Genomic DNA, 21,879 nt, shown 5'->3' with positions numbered 1-21,879 from the left:
GATCTGATTAAGCCTAGATCAAACTGTTTGGCCTCACTTCTTAACGTAAAACCACAAGTAAAACTTTGTAAGTGGATGTAAATGCTGAAGCAAACACCAGCAAGAAGGCTATGTGGCACACCACCACATGCTGCGACAGAAATGTTTTGTAGACACCGACAACTACATTTGGTTACTGAAGGAGGACTTGCAAAAGAGCCAAACTGTGATGTCTAGACAGCTGGATCAGCCTATAGCTTGCCTTCTTCCCTTAAAGCATCCCTGGAGCTATCTATACCCCAGGGAAGTGACACACACACACACACACACACACACACGATGTCCACATGATGTAAAAGAAAGGTGATTCATCAGACCAGTTTTTTCCAGTGAATCTTTATTATTGACAAATGCGTAACAGGATTTAATCCATTTAACACACAATGTTTAAACCCGTCCTAGACATGGAGTACAGGTTGAGTGTTATGTCAGCGTACTGTAATGAACGAATTTAACGCATGAGCTGAGTCTCTACACAATTACTCGTAAGATCCACATTCACCAAACTTCAAAAGTGCTACAAGTCCATTAGAAAACATGGCAAATCATTTCAACAGCCTTCACAGAAGGCAAAGCTTTCAGAATTAAAATTAGAAGCAGTATTGATAACTCTTTCATTACTCCTTGTGTCATTTTTATTATTATAATACACCTCTGTTAAGTTCATGGAAATAGGATTTGGAATGCAGCGAGTCCCTTAATGTGTAATATTCTCTGTTCCTTCTCCTTTTTAACAAACAATAAAAAAAATGTAATAATAAAAAAAATACATAAAGGTCACAACTCTGATGTTTATAATCACATGAAGAGGTTACGGAGACATGTTAAGAAAGCCGAATACGAACTCGATGGCTGTACAAGTCTCTTAAAACGTACGGCCGAGACCCGGCTGGCAAAAAGAGAACAAACGGACTCGGGTCATTTAGATCATAAATACATGAGTCAGTGGAATGTGGGGATGAGTGGATGTACTTTTGTTGTGGCAGCAGGGGGGCATTTCCGAGGGCAGGCTGTGAAAGGGGTGGAGTCGTGGTGGAGCAGGAGGTGCTGGGTGATGAATGAATGCAGATTGAAGTGTGTTATTAACAGCAGGACTTCTTTTACAGTAAGGAGCTGAAAAGCTGGCTGCAGATTCCACTTTCCTAGGCAGTGTATAATGTAGTTTTTTAGTTCCTCTTTCTAGATTATTCACCACGGTAGACGGATTAATCTAGAACAATCCGTTTAGGAAGTACTATAGGTTCTTGCCCCTGGGTTTGTCTGAGATACAGAGTGCTGCACAGATAAACCTGACAAGCATCTCCGTGTCCAACACACTCCTGTTAATCACAGTGACCTTTCATACTGGGTCTATAAACTGCACATTCAGCACAATATAAAACAAATAAAATCCATACGTTGCCGTGTGCTGGATACTGAGCGTGGAAGCCGTGAGACAGATAAATAATAATAAAATTATTACGCGCCCCAGATAATAAAATGCTCCTCCGCATTCGGACTTGCTAATGAATCTACATTTCTATTCTATTCTTTAGAATAGACATTAAATACTTTAAACACTTCTTCTATACATTAAGTTTTAACTTTATTCAGAGAAATTCTTTTCTGATTTATTTTCACGTCAATTTGAAAGAAAAGCGTCTTTAATTGGAAATCGACTGAAATCTTTAAATTCTGAAGTTGAAATTTACTCCTTTTTTCGAGTTTATTCAGACATTAAGCTTTTAGTTCTGGATAAAATATGTGCGAAGAAGAACTTCTTGTACTACAAGGGTTTTTTCCAGGCTGCTACACATACATCATGCTAATCTTTTTTTTTATTTCCTTGCTTTTATTTTATAACACTTTATTTCTGAATGCGAGGCTTTTACATTTTCCTGTTTGCATTTTTATACCGGTGCCTTAACGTGTATACTGGAGATTTGAGTACAGCCTGAACCTGGATGTCACAGCTCAGCTAAAACGATCGAATGCGTCCTCTCCTTATAATAAGTGCTGCGGCAGTATCAGATCACAGGCTCTCAATAAGAGCCCTTGTGTGATATGTTCTGCTCTGGAGTAATGTGATGTGCTGCCCCGCAAAAATACCCAGGAATGTATTTTTTCTTTTTGTGATGAAATTTGTCCAAATTATTTAAAAACAATTCTTTTATCGTTAAATTAGAACGTTTTTTACACATCCATTGGATTGTGCACTATTTAACGTTAATGCACCAAAAACAGATGGACACATTATAAGTGCTCTAAGACTTTAGACGTTATTTCTTTCCTATCTTGTTACGTGAATCATGCTTACAGACACTATCACAATCAGACGACTGTACAAGTGGTCCGACGTGGCGATATTTAGCTGTTTGCTGAGGTGATGTTTAAGTGATGCTGTTTTCACCTATACACACCTCACTTATATCATCCCCACATTCACTCTGGCTCACATCTAGCCCGAGGACACCGGAGCCATGACCGTACATTCCACTTTGGGGGTTAAGCCCTAAAAGCGAGCCAGGGATGGACATGCTCAAGCCGCTTCTACTGCTGCTACTGCTGCTGCTGCTACTGGAGTGGTGTGGAGACGTAACTGGGACTCCACTTCTGCCTCCAGAGCTGCCTGGAGTACCTTTGTTGCCTGAAGGCTGGTGCTGAAGAAGATTTTGAGGGGAAATAACTGACCCTTCAGTACCTTGCAGCTCGCTATTAGCGCTGACGCCGGTGTGCCTTTCGCAGTGCGAGCGATGTCGCATGAAGCTGTCGCGCCACATGAACTTTTTCCCACAGCTAAGGCAGTCGTATGGCTTCAGACCTGTGTGTGTCTTCATGTGCTCTGTGAGGTGGTGCTTCATCTTGAACTTCTTGGAGCATACCGGGCAGTGGAAAGGCCGCAGGTCGAGATGCATGTTGATGTGGCGATCTCGCATGCTCTTGTGAGTAAACCTTTTTCCACAGTGGCACATAAAGACTTTGCCCGCAGTGCCAGCCCCGCTGCCATCTAACCCGTCAAAGCCACTGTCCATTCCACCGTGCCTGGGTAAGTGAACCATTCCATGCTCCGAAGCTCCTTTTAAGGACACCCCAGGCAAAGCATCTTGGTGGCTGACTGAAAGAGAAGGTTGGTTGTAGAGAACAATCTGGTTCCCTTGCATGTCCAGTGGGAAGAGCTGTGTTCTGGCAGTGGCTGATTGGACCGAGCTCAGTAATGCTCGACTGCTGCTCTGGCTGGGGTTCTCCACAGAGTGCTGTGATGACGCTTGGTCCATCAAACCGCTTTCGACCTTGAGGTAGTCTTCAGGTGATTGGCAGTAGTCAACCTGAGGAAGTGACAGCAAAATATTATTGGATGGATTAAAACGATTTACAGAACGACTCGTACTCGTAGGGAGGTTTCTATAAAGTAAACAGAATTTCCATCCCAAATGTCATCTAAATGTTCAGGCAGAGGAAACAGTAAGGACTACTTTCTTCTTTTTACTTTCTTTCTTTTCAGGAGAAACAAGTTAACACAAAGTAAGTGTGCAACCTGGCAACCCAGAAACACTGAGTTAAATGTGGAGATCTTACATCAACACAAGATTGGCAGGTCTGGTCATGTAATATAGTCAGAGTAAACTGTGTCACTTCATTTAAACTTAAACACATGGTGAGAGATACTGGATTTATCTTAATGTAGTTTTATTACAACTCTAGAGTCCCTCCTGCAGGAACATTATGTGAGACAGAGGGAAGGGGGCAGAGCTTCCAGTTAACATCAGAGTTATGCAACACTTACGCAACTGTGAATCATTCCACAGTCACGTGTCCATCATTGAGTCATCGTTTTTCTGGGAAAGAGTGATAATTAAAAAAAAGATGTTATTTTGTGTTGTTTAGTAGTCAGGGGTTTGTCTTCTTATAAGAAATCTTGAGAGTTTTATTTGAATGTGGCGTTGAGTTTTTCAGGAACTCTCGGTGACTTCACATGATGGTGTGTGTAACTGTGTGCTGTTTATTGCTTCACTACGTGTTACTTCCTCACACCTACACCATCTCCAACAAACATTAAATGATCCTCACCTGGGCTTCCATGTCCTCCCTGCTGCTGAGGTCTGCAGAAAGAGTCCTGACATTAGAAATATTAAATGTCCTCTCCCTTTCTCTCTCCTTGCTGAGCTCTAGGTCCTGCTCGTCTTCGTTTTCACCTCCTTCTTCTCCAGACACCACGATGAAGTCGTCATCCCTGGAGCGTTCGGTTTTCACCACCACCCACTGCTTCCGAGGCATGATGCTCGGCTGGCTGTACATGGGGCGCTTCTGCAGCGGAGACGACTCCAGATCCTGGTAGGACGAAACGCCGAAACTGTCGCTCACTCCCATGTCTTGATCGGAGGCAGGAGTAGGCTTCTTCCTTCTGCCACTGCCCTGTTCCTGTTTCCTCGGGTACACAAGCTCCTCGTCCTCTTCCTCCTCCTCGTCAATTAGGAAAGCGTCTTCTTGACTGGACGGCATGCAGTAGTTCGGAGTGGAATGCATGCCTCCGTCTCCCACCGTTCCTGTACTCGCCATGGCTCCACCGAAACTAGCATCTTTGGGGCTGAAGTAGTTTGTACTGCTGGGAGACTGACTCTCGATTAGTGAGGAACGGGTCAGAGGCGGCGCCACAGACTGTAGGTGTCCTTCGCCACCGTAGGATTCCCTGTTAGGGATACTGCTGCATCGAGCACTCTCTGAGGACGGAGCTGTACCCTGTGGCCCAGACGAACCTCCCTTGTCCTCTCTGAGTAGTTCTGTGCACTTGTCCACAATGTGCCACATCTGGAGCACGCTTCCAATGGTGAGGTAGTTGACGATGTCTTCACGGAGCATCTGCAGCTGGCCGGTGTAGGCACAGCGCAGGACTCTCTCGAATGCCAGCGGGTCCATTACAGCTGGGATGGACACTGTAGACATGTTCTTCAGTAGCACCTAATGAGCAGACACACACCGTGAGCAGTCAAGATCCAGAGCCCCTCTCACACACACACACACACACACTGATTTTACACCTGTCAAACGCTTGGTATTGTATACTGATGTGAGGCTTGTATGTGGCTGCTCAGCAACGGAAACCCATTCCATGAAGACTGCATGTGTATCTTAACTGCATGGCTAGGCGCTAGTGCTCAATAACACTACAGAACAGTGATAGTGATTTGAGAAAGGAAGTTTAGTGGAGGTGGAGATGTTCTGAGAAACTTGGTTAGTTTTATTGCCATATTCCTGCACTAGCAGCTGCATGTCAGTACAGTGAAATGTTGCGTTTCCTTTTTTTGACATAGATGAAATGGATGATACATGGATTCACCATACACCATTTATATACACACATACATACACTCTCTATACATTAAATGTGTAAATAACTTTCCCCATTGTTTAGTTATAGACAGTTGTAAGTGGCAGTGAGTAAAGGACACACCTGGTCATGGAAGTACGGTGATGAGGCAGCTAACACGCAGCGATGGGCTTTAAAGACGTGTCCCTGTACGTGTATGGAGAGGTCACACAGCTGGCCGTCCTCACGCTGTCTGTTAAGGCTGTCCAGCACACACGTCTGCACGTTAGGGAAACACACCTGCACCATCGAACCCGTAGGCACACCCAAGGTGCCATCACAACTGTTCTCCTCTGTAGCCGACTGCATTCCTGAGCAGCGTGAAAAAGACACAAAGTGACAACTAAACACACCTCTCCAAAATCTTTCACACACAATAGAACTGATTTCACTCCTTATAACACACTATTCTTAACCAAGCACATGACTGTTTTTCATCATTCTTACAGTCACTGTAACACAATGCTGCGTCAAGAAGCACAGGGAGAGCTGAGAGTGTGTCAGGCTTTACACATGATTCTGGGGAACTTTTCACATCTTTCTGAAATGTAACAAACCCCCCCAAAAACAAACGGCAGCTTAAACAACGGTTTAGTGACCCAGGAAAGACGTGTGGTGTCGAAACATATTCATCAGGCTGTCAGGGAGAAATAAGAATGTTTAGAAAATAAACAGAGATTGGAATCAAATCCAATAAAACCATTTAGCAGTAAAAAAAAAAGCTGATGTAATAGCTATTGGCGTCATGTTTACACTGTAGATTGAGAGCGAACTCATGAGTGTCTCTATATAATATTAACATAAACCAGGTGGCATAACAGTCCCCAGTCACCTGTGCTGAAGACACGAGGTAAACAATTCTGTTGTTTATCCTGTACACATTTATACCACTGCACATTTAAACTCACCCAATGACGTCATTCAGCCAGCTTTCATAATGAATACACAAACCACTCATATTCAGATAATAATAATAATGTCCCATTGGGATTGATCTCACACTTAAACAGGTAGATAAAGTTGGTGGTGTAGAAGAGATGAGGGACTCGATCTAAAATGTGGAATAAGCAGTAAGATCACAGCCCTGAGTGTTTAATGACAGGGATGTCAGTGTGTAAACAGTGTAAACACAGTAAAGTGTAATGGAGTAAAGTCACTAATGTGCTTTAAGTCATGAAGACTGTAATGGCGTCTTATTATTATTATTATTGTTGTTGTTGTTGTTGTTGTTGTTGTTGTTGTTATTATTATTATTGTTCAGCCTGAACATGATGAAGAGCAGGAACATGTCAAACATGTTAAAAAACACAGATTACAGAAGATTAGAGAAGAGAAACTCAGGGATTATTGCGACTGCATGCTAACTGTGCTAACTATGCTAACTGCGCTAACTATGCTAACTGTGCTAACCGCTTATCAGGCTTGTCAGCAATGAAAAAAGCCTTTAATCAGTCTTACCCCTGAACAAGCTTGTTTAAGGACCGACATGAGTGTATTTGCGCAGTAAAATCTCCATCTTCACGACAGGAAGAACGCTAACATTTGGAACAGAAACGCTCGCTTAGCTCCAGAGCTCCAGCTGCATATGATCCCTTTAAGAGAAAATCCCAGACAGAATCGTGTGGGGTCATTCGGCCGACCGAAAATAGAACGCGTGTAAACACAGTGGTGTGTCTGTAGGAGAGAGGTTTTTTATTCTTAGTCCATTTTAATAAACACGTCTAATGTATAATGTTAACTGATAAAAGAGGATAAAGTAAATTAGTTTAGTACACTAGTGAAAATAATGTGCTTTACAGTTTATATCTTATAATAAACCCCAAAACATTATGTGATAAGACAGTAAAACATAAATGACTTATAATAGAGTGTTTTACACTTTCTCTTCACTGGAACCCAAACCCCACTTTAGTAGAAAGCCTTCTGAGATGTTCCTGAGGAACCAGGACCACCAGTCTGAACTTTTCACTGTAGGACTTTCTGTCAATCATGACCCTGAACTTCCTTCAAGCAGACGATAGGGCAGCTGGTGTACAACCACCCCAGAGGCATCTCAGTATGATGTTCTATAAGCTTAGTATGACCAAAAAATTCTGCTTGGCATCCTCACTGACTTGGGATGGTGAAAGTTGGTCTCCAGATTGAGAAGCTTGAGTTAAGTAATAATACAAGCACTTCATCTACCTGTGAAACTCATGTAGCTGAGCACCCATCATACAGCTGGGATCATACAGCGAGTTTTGTTCTCAGGTCAACAAGGTACTGAATTTAATTTGTACCCTCAGAAGGTCCCTCCTCTCAATTCTACGATGACGTCCAAGCCGGAGAGGCTTGAAGCTATTTAGCAATTCAGACAGGAAGAACCCTGTGGAGGCTTGTGGGGCATCAAGTACAGTAAATATATACTAATATCCTGGGGCCGAGTGTTAGTTTTCACCACACGTTCAGAGCTACTAATGGTTTAAACATTCTTATAGGACACATCTGTTCTGATATTTTTGGGTTTAAACAAAAGGTGTCATGTTCTAAGTAATTTAACACATTTAAGTAAATATCAGGAAATGAAAACTGGAATTCTGGTATATTACTGAGATCAGAAGTACTGTCTGCAGTGTACAGCAAAAACATAAGAATTGCCCTTGGTGTTCCAATCATTTCAGATGTGATTGTACCACCTGAGGTTTGGATGAACTTATATCCCTTCTTTATGGATTTGCCTCATTTGATGGAGTAAACACAGGGGTTACTCTAAGGACATGGAAATGATGGTTACATTCACTGAAACGGAGGCATTACCAATGGCTTTTTATTAGGTCATGTAAACATCTTTAAACTTTGTCATCTGTACAGAATGATTTTAGACATCTTTAGACAAACTGAATGCATTCAGCACTGAGTTACATCATCATCATAATCATCATCATCTTCTTTACAGGCACACAGACAAGTAACCTAAAATACAAGATACATCGGTTTTGTAAAAATATAATGTTTTCATCGAGGTTTGAAAGAATATTAATGGCAGAAAAACTGCCATTGTTGTCAAAACTAGAATTACCCCAAAAACCCACCCCCACCCCAGATTTTTTGGAATTCAGCTCTAGTGACTTGTTCAATCTCTAAAACCTTTATTTTTTTGCACATATCGTTAGTAAGGAAAGGTATGAAATAGAATATACAAGCGTTATATAGTACATCAACCTTGAAATGAACAGTAAAAATATAAGCAAAAAACTAAATAAAATAAAATACTGTAAAGGAAGCTGATTAACAGTGAATCTACAAGATAACAGAAATGTTAACTAAACACTCAGTTTGGCAAAAAAAAAATCAAATAATTCTCTTCAGAAAACAATGTAATGTGCCAAGGTTTTTTGTGCAAAGAGAAAGAGTGGAGAAAGAAATCGAACAGAAAAATATGAAAAAATATAGCTGCCTGTTGTAGTCTTTGGCAGTTATCACAAACTCTTTTTATTTCTTTTTTTAGTTTTCTGTAAAACCTAAAATCCAAACATCCACTGGCCAAAGGTAATGCAGTAAAATATTCAACAGCTTTGTCACATCACACCTCAATAAATCATTCTGTATACACACAAATATTTTATCCACCTGATGATTTATGTTCAACAGACACACTCGCGCGCGCACACACACATATATAGTAGAGGTGACATGCACAAACAGCCACAGAAACAGTGATTGCAGTGAAAGGTCAATATCACTGGTCTCACTGATCACATGAAGTCATTTAACTCTGCCTCCAGAGCAGCAGCCATCTCATCAGCTTCTGAGCTACTACCGTCCTCGTTTGACTCCTTACTGGACTGGCTAGCAAAGTCTCCGTCTTTGTCATCATCGTCTTCTCTGGTGTCCTGCAGCTTTCTCTTGTGACCTCTATAAAACACAGTGCAGTGATCTGTATTAGTGATTAAACACTGTTCCATCATGACAATGTCCCTGTACACAAAGCCCCTGAACTCCATGAAGAAGGTGTGTTAATGTTGGAATAAAGATCTTGAGTGTCCTGCACACAGCAGTGACTCTGAGTCAACCCCACTGAACACTGACTGAACCCCAGACCTCCTCACCTAAGTTTTTTATTGTTATTTTAAGTATTTCGTGCCTCGAGGGTTTCCTCCGTGTACTCTGGTTTCCTCCCCCGGTCCAAAGACATGCACGGTAGGTTGATTGGCATCTCTGGAAAAATTGTCCGTAGTGTGCAATTGCGTGAGTGAATGAGAGTGTGTGTCTGTGCCCTGCGATGGGTTGGCACTCCGTCCAGGGTGTATCCTGCCTTGATGCCCAATGACGCCTGAGATAGGCACAGGCTCCCCGTGACCCGAAAATAGTTCGGATAAGCGGTAGAAAATGAATGAATGTATGTTTTCAATCCCTTTATATGATGGTGTAGAGACGGTTTGTAGGTATATGATGGTGTAGAGACGGTTTTTTTATATGATGATGTAGAGACAGTTTGTAGGTATACAATGGTGTAGACAGTTTGTTTTTATATGATAGTGTAGAGACGGTTTGTTTTTATATGATGGTGTAGAGACGGTTTGTTTTTATATGATGGTGTAGAGACGGTTTGTTTTTATATGATGGTGTAGAGACGGTTTGTTTTTATATGATGGTGTAGAGACGGGTTGTAGGTATATGATGGTGTAGAGACAGGTTGTAGGTATATGATGGTGTAGAGACGGTTTGTTTTTATATGATGGTGTAGAGACGGTTTGTAGGTATATGATGGTGTAGAGACGGTTTGTAGGTATATGATGGTGTAGAGACGGTTTGTTTTTATATGATGGTGTAGAGACGGTTTGTTTTTATATGATGGTGTAGAGACGGTTTGTTTTTATATGATGGTGTAGAGACGGGTTTTAGGTATATGATGGTGTAGAGACAGGTTGTAGGTATATGATGGTGTAGAGACGGGTTGTAGGTATATGATGGTGTAGAGACAGGTTGTAGGTATATGATGGTGTAGAGACGGGTTGTAGGTATATGATGGTGTAGAGACAGGTTGTAGGTATATGATGGTGTAGAGACGGGTTGTAGGTATATGATGGTGTAGAGACGGGTTGTAGGTATATGATGGTGTAGAGACGGGTTGTAGGTATATGATGGTGTAGAGACGGGTTGTAGGTATATGATGGTGTCTTTTTTAACCAGTCAGTAATACCAGTTCAGAAAGGCTTACAACGTGTCAGTGATGTCACAGGAGCCGAGAGAACAAAATAAAAGCCCTCCGGTCTCCCTGTCAAACAGTGATTTTAGCCTGTTAGCTGATGTATTTGGAGAAAAGTCTCTGACTGTTACACTTCCCTGAGATTTACTGAAATAATATAGTAAACTGGCTTGACTTGTCTTAGGGGACGTTCATGTTCACAGACAATGGTACTAAATTACAGACAGAACAATCAGATTATCCCCCTGATGTCTTTATGGTCTTCAGAAGAGCTGCAACTCTGAGAATAAAGATTATTTTAAATATTATAGTGATTGAAAGTTTACTGAACATTCAGTACTGAACATGAAATTCTACATAACCAGACAGCATGAGGGCATAAACGTCAGCACTGATCTGTCAGTTATTTAAAATGACTCTAAGAGAACTAAGTAAGGTCCAGTACCTTGGTGTGATCCCGGTCTGACTGCTGTCTTCTTTGGATGTTGATGATGTGTCTTTGACAGACATGTTTAGGGCCTGGTGATCATCTGCTGCTTCAGCACTTTGTCTACTGCTCTCCTCATCCTCCTCATCTTCCTTCACTCTCTCCTCCTTCTCTTTTCCCTCACTGTCATTATCACTTTCTTCTTCAAGAATATCATCCACCTGCCAACCCCCCCAAAAAATGTCACAGACATGTTTAGAGTCAGAGTCAATTCTAATCAAATACTTTAACCTGCTTTAAAATCAGGTGCAAATCTTGACTGGGATTTGCATGTGGGATCGTCTCACCTCTCGGTCCATGCTGTCTAGGTCCTCCTTGCAGAGCGTGTAGAGCGGCAAGGATTCGGACAGGCTGGGCTGTCGTTTCCTGCGTATCGGTCCAGGCTGCTCGTCATCTGCTCTGGAGCTGTCAATATCTTCCTGCTGCAGAAATCTCAAATCCCTGAAACAAAAAAACAAAACAAAGGTAGCTCAACATTTTATCCACAGAGCAAAAGATGAACTGCAGCAAAAAAAAAAAAAACACTGCACATTGTAGGGCCGGGGAGCTGAAAGTGAGGGAAGTCAACATGTGGACAACTTCTGTGTTTGCTGGGAAGACTCGCACGGCACAGCTGATTCCTTACAAAGGACATTATTTCCATTGACATTATTTCCATTGACATTATTTCCATTCACACTATTTCCATTCACACTATTTCCTGCCCAGTGTCACCCAGAGTCTGTTTTCTCTCAAGGTTTCTTCCTCATATCATCTCAGGGAGTTTTTTACTCACCACCATCACCTCAGACTTGAACATTAGACATAAATGTTAGAAATATACAGACAATTAATATTAAACGTTAATACTTTTATTCTTTTTCTAGAGTTCTGTAAAGCTGCTGTATGAATGTTACAAACACAATACAAATTGAATTGAATACATTGGTTTTTATGGTAACATTACACGCACAGGTACGTGTAAGCCGGACGTGATCTGAAACTAATAATAATAAATAACACCATGTAGCCAAGTCAAATTTATAATCGTTAACGTTTTTTGTTCAAAGACTTTTATTGAGCATTTATGGAAGTAGTCTCCGGTGTAGGAGACGTATTCAGGAACATGCCAGTTTCTCAGTTGACAGTTCTTTTTTTTTTTTTTGAGAGAGCGAAAGAGAGAGACAGAGAGAGAGAGTGAGGGAGAGAGGTACATCCTACAACATTATGGAGCACAGAATGTACCTCATCTAAGTACCTAAAGTTTAAGTGCACTTCGTGTCCTGACGACATCACCGATGATTTTTGAGACTGACGTGGTGCCTGAGGTCCTCTTCGGATCAACTTCCCAGTTACCGAGTCGTACGTGTGCACCTCTGGAGGCAGCAGGCCTTTGGGCTGGATGAAAACAGGGTCAATAACAGGTGCTGGGAAGGACTCCTGAACATCAGGAAATGCTGATGGGCTATTACTTCTAAAAAACACAACAACAACATAAATAACACCAACTTGTATTGATCTAAAATAATGCAGTTTAATAATCATAGTTCAGCTGTAGGTAATTAAGTGAGCAGAAAGGTTTAGGACCAGAGCTAAACAGTGTTTAAGAGAAAACATTTGATGGAGTTTGATGGAGAGAAGTTGAATCAGACCTCTGTGATTTTATGTAGTCCTCCTTAAGAGGGAACAGCTGCTCTTCCACTCTTTCCCATCGCTCCAGACATCCCCAAAGCCAATCTGGATTCACTACATGAACATGTTTACAGGCCTGGGCCTGCCGGACCTTCTCCGTACCTTACAAACACACACACAGTCAGTTATAAACAGAGGTCTCAACATAAATACACACTATATCATGGTGGAGGATAAAGTCCATTAGCAGATTAAGATTAAGAGTTAAATGTATTTATTGTATAAGAATTCTTATTATCTTAACGTTTTTGTGTTTGGGGCAAACACATGGTATCTGAAATGGTTGCTATGTGGTTGCTATGACATCCAGGGCATTGCTCTGATTTTGCATGGGGTTGTTAGAGTGTTATTCGGTGGCTGTTGCTATAGCATTGCTTGCTAGTGTTTGGTTGACCATTGCTTGTTACAAATGCATCTGATTTTAGTGTGTTGGTGGTATGTTAAGTGGTTGCTATGGTAACCCAAAGTGTTCGTATGAAAGTTTAGTGGCCTGGAGCTGAGCGCTGTAGAATGTAGAACTTCTGTATGCATGTCTTACCTGCACGAGCTGCGATGAGGTGGGTGGTGAGGTCGGGATCTTTGGCACTGAGCACAAGGCTCTTGCTAATCTTGGCACCCAGTGCTTTTGCATGGTAGCTCTCTCGTGTTCGCTCCATGGGGTAGTTTGTGGGGTACAAGCCGCTGAACACGATGTTTGTGCCTGCCAGAGAGCTGCTCTTCAGCTCAGGGATGATTTTACGGATGTCCGGCGTGTCGGAGCAGTCACCCCGGAGATACGCGTCGTAGCGGGAGTAATACTCGTTGTGAATACGCAGCAAGATCTCCTGGAGGTAAATCAAGTGATCGTCCTGGTCCATGTCTTCCTCCTCCTCCTCCTCGTCCACCATGCTGTGGTCTAAAGACTCCTCTCCCATGGTGACACCGGACTGCTCGCTGTTTTGAGACTCGGTCTCGGTTTCCTTCTTGTCAGAACATCCGTTATCACCGAGGCTCTCTTCGTCCATATCGCAGACGCTGCCAGCGTCTAATCCTCCCTCTCCGTTTTCCTCTGTACCACAACACTCCTCGTCTACGCTTGTTTGTTGACTTTCTGTGCTTTCTAAGACCTTATCGTTTTTATTCTGCGGTGATCCCGGTTTAGTTGAGTCACCGCTACCAGCTACAGTCACATTGTCTTGATCTCCAGTTTCACTTTGCCTTGTCCCATCCGAATCACCTGAATCGTCTACTTTAACGTCACATATATTATCCGAAAGTGACTTTTCTGTCCTGTTTGCATCAGGAGAAGTTCTCTGGCTAGCTGATTCTCCTTGAACGTCAGCGACAGCGGTTGACATTTCGTCATGTGGTGACTTTTTATCCTTGTCCGGTTTCCGGTGGACGTTATTTTTCCCCTCGTCAGCTGATGATCCAGACGGGTTGGGGTTCTCTACGGGTTGACTGACCTGGTTACCTACAGCAAGACAGCACAACATATGGCTGCTTTTATTATGACTCCAGCATCTAGAAAACAATAACTGGTGCACTGTGTGTGAGAGAATAATGTTTAATAATTGTGATTAACTGCAGAATAAAAAATGAACTGCTTAATAACAATTAAATCACACACATCTGACCTCTAACATCTGCACCTCTAACTGTTAAATAATAACAGCTCTGAAGAAGCACAACAGAAAAACACTCGCCCTGTTTTATGGAAATCATGAGTGACCAAAACATGCTGTGTGGGAGGAGCAACCTGTCTGTCCACCTGCCAATCACAGCAACACTAGGATGTGAACTCGTGCACTGCACTTTCCTCAGTGTGTCTGAAGAAGCATGAGCAGCAGGAGGTCACAAAGATGATGATGAGGAAACGTGTCAGCCTTCATCCTGCCAAGGTGATAGGTGTCATGTGATAGGACAGAGCTGGCTGATGGAGGGAATTCACAGGTGTATGTGTGTGTGTGAGAGAGAGAGAAACAAAAGGTGTTGCTCTGCCTGGTCACTGCTCAATATGAACAATATGAACGTCTAATGACTCAAATCACCTGCACTTTTTTTTTCCCGCTGAGCCTCTCGTGACCCGGGCGGAGCGTTGATGTCACCTGTTCCCTTGAAGTAGACGTATTTCTTCACCGTGATGAGGTTAGGGGCAAACTTCCACACATCCTCTCTATCGTCGATGATGCACACCATGGAGTCGCCACATGGGAACAAATTCCTACAGAGGACCCAAAAATAAGACCTGTTTATTATTTCCTGCAGTTTACATCACTACAGATCTTCTACAACACTACAAGACTGTCTCAACGGTCACTGGATCAAAGGAGATGAAGTTCTAAAAGATCACAAGCAGATGAATTACCTCAGGTTTCCTGTCTTGGAGAACGGGTCAATGCACTCATCTCTGGACAGGATTCGATGTGAGAAAAGTTTCTTTTCAGGGTCCAAGAAGCCTTTATTAGAAGACAGAAGAAAAGGTGAGAAGAAAAGAGCAGCGTCATCGTTTCTCTGTAAAGCTCTTCACACCAACAAGTGTGTCTTATGGTGGTCCTGTTAATGTGCTACAACATGACAGAACCCAGAACAATCGAGTACCTGTGGAACAAAACGACACGTTTACATATAGAAACATATGAACCCTGCGTCACTGACCTGCAATGGTGTGTGCATAGAGGCGACTTCCGAAAGTAAACACATGCAGCTCATACATCTTGGAAATCTTCTCCAGAAACTCTTTGCAGTAAGGCCTGAGACGTGTGTGCAGCATGGGCTCACCTCTGCCCAGCTGGAAATGAAAAATCCCCTGGGAGACAGAAAGAAACATGGAGCTGAGAACCAGGAGAAGTGGAAACTGAGATGATCAGGAATGTTCAACAACAATATTCCTTAAAGCTTCACTTTAATCTGTGTGTTCAGGTGTAGAACACGTTCCTGTGTCGTGTGTGTGTTTGTATATACGTTTATATTGTGTGTATTCATACAGTTTAGATTTTGGCGATTACTTCGATTGTTGTGGTTATGAAGCTCACTTTGGTTGACATGTGTTGACAGTGCTGCTCTGTGGTGTGGATCAGAGTCTGGTCCAGATCTACCATGAGAACCAGCTTCCTGTTTCTGTGGAGCCTCTTCTGGTCTTCTCGACCAAGCTGCTCAGCTTGCTGCTCGCACAAATAGAATAAAAAACATACACACACACACTCATCAGTACATCCTACACAAATGCCATGATCATGCTGTTGACTTCAGGTCCTCCATCACCATGACAACACGTGTCATTGTGTCAATAATACAAAGGTATTTTCGGAGAACAGCATACAGTATGTTTCAAATCGTTCTTTTTTCCCCACAAACAAAAAAAAAACTTGGATTCGTTTTAACAAATATTTGGCGGCGTCCGTCCAGGACATAATTACAGCAGTAATAATCTAGCAGTAATAATACAGCATAATCTTGCTGTAGCATCTAAGAACGTTGGAACACATGCAGACGGACCATGGACATCTCCTCCAGGAACAACATCTTACAACAAGTCATTACACAGCTCTGGAAAGTGTTGTAAAGTACTTTACCCTGGACATAAGTGAGATGTGTTTACTAATTCAGTACTTTACCCTGACATAAATGAGGTGTGTTTAGTAATTCAGTACTAAATGAGCTGTGTTTAGTAATTCATTACTAAGTGAGGTGTGTTTAGTAATTCAGTACTTTACCCTGACATAAATGAGGTGTGTTTAGTAATTCAGTACTAAATGAGCTGTGTTTAGTAATTCATTACTAAGTGAGGTGTGTTTAGTAATTCAGTACTTTACCCGGGACATAAGTGAGGTGTGTTTTGTAATTCAGTACTAAATGAGCTGTGTTTAGTAATTCATTACTAAGTGAGGTGTGTTTAGTAATTCAGTACTTTACCCTGGACATAAGTGAGGTGTGTTTAGTAATTCAGTACTTTACCCCAACCCCCTAACCACATAACAATGGAGCTCACCTCAGAGCTGACCATCAGCTCTGGGACACTGTGGACCATGGAGACCATGGCAGTAGAGATGTTCTGCTGCTTCCCATTCCTGTTCTGCAGCCTGTAAATGTTAGGAACATGCTAATCAGTCTAAAGCTGAAACATGGTGATTCATTATGTTTGTTTATATGTGTGGTATGTATGTATAATAAGTAAACTCACTGTGTTAAGTCCTGACCACACTCAGCACACAGCCCCTTCATTACAATGGGATGACTGCATTCTTCTATTCGTGCAATAACGTCCCTGTTACAGACAAACAACAAACACGGGCATGAGATCAGATCACAGGGGTTCAACAGGATTTCAGGTAATAAGCACACACACTTCATGTTCACATTCATGCCTCACTGTGACAAAGATGTGAATTCAGACTCGAGGTACTCCAGTGCTTGGGCAGATGCAACAAGGAGTCAGAATTCTACAGCATCATTCTATTCTACAGCATCATTCCATTCTACAGATATGAGCCCCGACCCCCAAACACGCAGAGATCTGGTGCTGTTAGTTTACAGTTAACTGTGTAGGTGGTGGTTGTTTCTCTCTCTCAGGTACAACAGCCAAGTACTATTGCCACCTACTGGACAGCTCTGGTTGTGCTAGTGTATGTTATTCATGATCATAAGACATAAGATGATAAGACACTACAATACAGAAGTCATGGACTTCAGTGCTTATTGTGTAGAATAGGAGGTAAGATGTGCAGGTGCATAGACAGAAACAGAAAAGATCCCATAGCATTGCAGCCCATAATCCAGTCCTCCCATGCAGTGTCCATTAGGGCTGGGACGATTCACTAATCTGGCGATTCAATACTTTCCTGATACTTTTGTACCGATTCAATACATATTGCGATTCTGTAGCTATTGCGATTCATTGTTTAAATTGTGATTTTTGTTTGCTTAATAAAGATTAGACAATGGCAAATACTTGATCATACCCTTGAAGAGACTGTACATGAGTTATATTAACAAAAACAATGCATCACATCTTTCTGAATTTTTATTTCAGGAGCATACACATACATAGTGCATAAAGAACCTTGAACCATAAAACTTTCAAGTACCAAAAACTTGAATATAATATTTAAATGTGCAACAAAATAACTAAAAACAATACTCTCTGAAATAAAATAAAAGTGCTGTTAAACTGTTCCAATAAATAACAATAAATAAAAAAGCTCTGGAACAATTTATTTAAAATTAAAGATTTATTTAAATTTTAAACTTAAACTGAAAGTTCCATTCAATCGCTACACTACGAAGCAGCTCTGCAAGATTTGCCCCGTGTGACGCTCATGAAAGGCTCTGGTTTAGAGCACGTGAGAAGACAAATACCAGTCATCTGTAATGTGATGGGCTGTCAGGGTTACATAGGACTCTGTAGTTCGCGATGTCCAGGCATCACAGCTAAGTGCGACTCGTTGAGCTTTGCTTAAATTTTTTTTTACTTCTTACGTAACCTCGTCATAGATTTTAGGCACGACTGTGTCTGCGAAAAGCTTCCTCGTTGGAATAACGTACCTCGGCTCCAAAGTATGGATCATATTTCGAAAACCTGCATTTTCCACAACGCTATAAGGTCGAATGTCTTTGCAGATAAAAAGAGCAATCGACTCTGTGATGCGTTTTGCCTTCTCCAAAGTGCATGGTAATTTACACAATGTCACATCCAGAGTTTGTTGAGATGCTGCAGGTTGTTTGGTGTTCAGCCCGAAATTCAGCTCGGGATGGTGTCGAGCAAGGTGGGCACTCAAGTTGGTCGTATTGCCACAATATCCTATCACTGTATGGCAGAGTTTGCATACCGTTTTAGTCATGTCCAGCGCAGCTCTTCCTGGCAGTGTGTAAAATCCAAAGTGTTTCCACACTTGTGATTTAAACCGTGAAGGTGCAGAAACAATTCTCAAAGAGGTTAGCTCCCCTGCCTCTGCCATGGTTTTGCTTTCTCGCGCCAGCTTAAAACGGATATGACGTCGTCTAATACAGACAACAACAAAATACGTTTCGCCCTCTGTTGGAATAAAAGCGATAACGTCTTCCCACCACCTCTCTGGAAAAGTAAAATGATTAAATATATATATTGATTCTGAGCTAAACAAATCGATCTCAAAACGTTTTAAAAAGAATCGCGATAGTTTAGTGAATCGATTTTTTCTGCCACCCCTAGTGTCCATAGTGGGTGAATCCTTCAGCTGAACAGTCGTCTAATGCACATGGGCTCACCACAGCACAGAGGATCTCCAGGGACTTTATGATGTGAGAGGTCCCATCTCCTCACTCTGGTATCTCTGAAAACCTTCCAAAAGTCTAAAATATCCTGTGAAAACGTGTGTAACTCTTAAAACTTCTTCGTTCCAGACGAGAGGTCAGATCGTCCATGTCACCATTTACAGATCTCACTCTCTCAGACATCATTTATTTATTTCAGGGTTTTTATTGATTGCACCGGAGATGAGTGTAGCTGATCTCAGGAGAGGGAAGCAGTCTGACATCACGACAAACTCAGGGGGCTGTAAAGAACTAACACAAATCAAAACAAAGGGGCATATAAACGGAGAAGCTGTTGGTCTACTGATCAGAAGGTTGTGAGTTCGACTCACACTCCTGACCCCTCAGTGACCCCTCAGTGACTCAGCTGTATAAATCAGTTATATAAGTTCAGGTGTGTTTGGTAAGTCAGTATCTTACCCTGGAGATAAACATAAATAAGGTGTGTTTAATAAGTCACTTTACCCTGGACATAAGTGAGGTGTGTTTAGTAATTCAGTACTAAGTGAGGTGTGTTTAGTCATTCAGTACTTTACCCTGGACATAAGTGAGGTGTGTTTAGTCATTCAGTACTTTACCCTGGACATAAGTGAGGTGTGTTTAGTCATTCAGTACTTTACCCTGGACATAAGTGAGGTGTGTTTAGTCATTCAGTACTAAGTGAGGTGTGTTTAGTCATTCAATACTTTACACTGGACATAAGTGAGGTGTGTTTAGTCATTCAGTACTTTACCCTGGACATAAGTGAGGTGTGTTTAGTCATTCAGTACTTTACCCTGGACATAAGTGAGGTGTGTTTAGTCATTCAGTACTTTACCCTGGACATAAGTGAGGTGTGTTTAGTCATTCAGTACTTTACCCTGGACATAAGTGAGGTGTGTTTAGTCATTCAGTACTTTACCCTGGACATAAGTGAGGTGTGTTTAGTCATTCAGTACTTTACCCTGGACATAAGTGAGGTGTGTTTAGTCATTCAGTACTTTACCCTGGACATAAGTGAGGTGTGTTTAGTCATTCAGTACTGAGGTGTGTTTAGTAATTCGAACTGAGGTGTGTTTAGTAATTCAGTACTGAGGTGTGTTTAGTAATTCAGTACTGAGGTGTGTTTAGTAATTCAGTACTGAGGTGTGTTTAGTAATTCAGTACTTTACCCTGGACATATGACGTCTCCCAGCCCATAACACAGCTCTGTCACCACCCCAGCTCGGTCAGACTTCAGCTTCTTCTCCGTTAGTGCCCTGTTGTTGTGCTGTTGCCCCTCGGTGTCTGTAGGCATCAGCACACACAAAGCTAGCACAGAATCCACCTTCACCACCGCCCCGAGCTCCACCTTCCACTCCCTCAGCCGCACCGCACGCGCTGCCGCCGGCAGCCGGATCTCCGTCACCTCCATGCTGAGGCTCTTAGTGCACAAACACGACGGTAAACACAGCTCACTGATACACACACACTTGTGACCCCCCACACACAATTAGTACACAAACGTACATTACAATTCACATCACTTCGCTCTTCCCGCCGTAAACCGGAAGTACAACTATCAATTTCCGGAAGTCAAAACATCGTAGTTGTTTTTTTTTTTAACATAGACACGTTTATTAGAAGTATTATTATGAACCGCTATAAGCTAAGAGGTTGTGTTTACTGATCGGTTTAGTTTCGGCTTTATTCTTGTCGTTTACTGAAGTGCGGTGAAAAATACAATACCCACAATCCTTCACGAACGTCCGACCAATGACAGCGCGTACTGCTGTAACCATGGGAACACCAATCTAAGCGCGTATTGGTGGCTTCCGTTGATTGTCTTCTCTTATTGTGAAGTGAATGTACAGTATATAGAAGCGCGAGCGCTGTGTCATTTCTGATTGGTCAGAACCTGTTGGTTCATTTGCATAAAGGCGATCTTTTTAACACTTATCGTTTCTATAGTAACGGCTCGTTCAAAGGGAATTGTACATCAGTCAATCAGACAATAAAGCCTTATGTCCATTGTGTATGTTTATCACATATCAGTGAAGGAGACATCAGGGGTTCAGTAAACATAAAGTTATTCTGTCATATTGTTCATCATCACCTACAGCAGGACGCTGGTGGACTAAATCCAGTCATTCATTCTGAATGAAGTGTACAGGATTAATGGATCTCTAAAAGAGATGTGAACGGAGGTCAGGGCTGGTGGACCCTGGTGTGGACCCTGGGGTGGCCAATGGGGTGGACCCTGGTGTGGCCCCTGGGGTGGCCCATGGAGACCCTGGGTTGGACCCTGAGGTGTCCCCTGGTGTGAACCCTGGGGTGGACCATGGGGTGGCCCATGGTGACCCTGGGTTGGACCCTGGGGTGGCCCCTGATGTGGCCCCTGGGGAGGCCCCTGGGGTGTCAGGGAGGCAGCTGTGACCCACTCAACTGACATGTTAATAGTACAGTCTCTCTGAGATTTCATGATCACAGAAACACAAACTCAAACAAACTCTGCCATATTTGTAGAAGTTTGCATCCAAAATGAGATTAGACTTTTCTCTGACTTTCTCTCTCACAAAAACCGCAGCAAAATCAATCCTTTCTGACTGAATGTGCATTTTTTATTTAGATGGTGTTCAAGCTATTGTAGTTAAAGTAGTTATTGGTATTATATAAATATATAGGATGGGAAAATACTCCTGAAAGTAGAATGTCATTTAATGTTGAGAGATTAATGTTCAGACGTGGGCCCTGTGGTAGTGACAGAGTGGTAACTGGTGACCTCATTAGAAAGGGGAGGGGCTGTGTGTGTGTGTGATGTGTGTGTGTGTGTGTGTGTGTATGTGTGCGTGTGTATGTGTGTGTGGGCGTGTGTGTGTGTGTGTGTGTGTGTGTGTGTGTGTGTATGTATGCGTGTGTGTG

General features: G+C 42.3%; 2 protein-coding genes across 3 annotated transcripts; both read right to left on the bottom strand.

Moving 5' to 3' along the window:
• Positions 1-359: 359 nt before the first annotated feature.
• On the bottom strand, positions 360-7,004 carry zbtb22b (zinc finger and BTB domain containing 22b). Its single transcript, XM_060865966.1, has 4 exons — positions 6,842-7,004; positions 5,468-5,694; positions 4,087-4,974; positions 360-3,344 (listed from the first exon to the last, which is right to left on the bottom strand). The coding sequence occupies exons 2-4, from the start codon at positions 5,690-5,692 to the stop codon at positions 2,409-2,411; spliced, it is 2,049 nt and encodes a 682-aa protein (XP_060721949.1). The 5' UTR covers positions 5,693-5,694; positions 6,842-7,004; the 3' UTR covers positions 360-2,408.
• Positions 7,005-8,173: 1,169 nt separating this feature from the next.
• On the bottom strand, positions 8,174-20,517 carry ctdp1 (CTD (carboxy-terminal domain, RNA polymerase II, polypeptide A) phosphatase, subunit 1). 2 transcript variants are annotated; one of them, XM_060865964.1, is made up of 13 exons: positions 20,151-20,517; positions 16,892-16,975; positions 16,700-16,790; positions 15,717-15,872; positions 15,367-15,517; positions 15,077-15,167; positions 14,760-14,932; positions 13,268-14,182; positions 12,690-12,831; positions 12,296-12,511; positions 11,346-11,499; positions 11,017-11,219; positions 8,174-9,277 (listed from the first exon to the last, which is right to left on the bottom strand). In XM_060865964.1, the coding sequence occupies exons 1-13, from the start codon at positions 20,390-20,392 to the stop codon at positions 9,118-9,120; spliced, it is 2,778 nt and encodes a 925-aa protein (XP_060721947.1). In that variant the 5' UTR covers positions 20,393-20,517; the 3' UTR covers positions 8,174-9,117. The 2 variants fall into 2 exon arrangements, with proteins under 2 accessions (XP_060721947.1, XP_060721948.1); XM_060865965.1 differs by having other exon boundaries at positions 15,744-15,872.
• Positions 20,518-21,879: the final 1,362 nt, after the last annotated feature.

The sequence above is a fragment of the Tachysurus vachellii genome, chromosome 3 (assembly GCF_030014155.1).
Source record: "Tachysurus vachellii isolate PV-2020 chromosome 3, HZAU_Pvac_v1, whole genome shotgun sequence".
In the NCBI taxonomy this organism is placed as follows: Eukaryota; Metazoa; Chordata; class Actinopteri; order Siluriformes; family Bagridae; genus Tachysurus; species Tachysurus vachellii.
The sequence above is the reverse complement of the archived record's forward strand: the minus strand, read 5'-3'. Positions and strand labels throughout refer to the sequence as shown.

Excerpts from the sequence above, each read along its gene's own strand:
- zbtb22b (XM_060865966.1), bottom strand. The coding sequence starts at position 5,692 with ATGCAGTCGGCTACAGAGGAGAACAGTTGTGATGGCACCTTGGGTGTG. Across the intron at positions 4,975-5,467 it reads CACCGTACTTCCATGACCAG|GTGCTACTGAAGAACATGTC; the intron begins GTGTGTCCTTTA and ends TCTGCTCATTAG. Across the intron at positions 3,345-4,086 it reads GGGAGGACATGGAAGCCCAG|GTTGACTACTGCCAATCACC; the intron begins GTGAGGATCATT and ends TCACTTCCTCAG.
- ctdp1 (XM_060865964.1), bottom strand. The coding sequence starts at position 20,392 with ATGGAGGTGACGGAGATCCGGCTGCCGGCGGCAGCGCGTGCGGTGCGG. Across the intron at positions 15,873-16,699 it reads AGCTGATGGTCAGCTCTGAG|CAAGCTGAGCAGCTTGGTCG; the intron begins GTGAGCTCCATT and ends TTGTGCGAGCAG. Across the intron at positions 14,183-14,759 it reads GCGGGAAAAAAAAAGTGCAG|GTAACCAGGTCAGTCAACCC; the intron begins GTGATTTGAGTC and ends GTCTTGCTGTAG.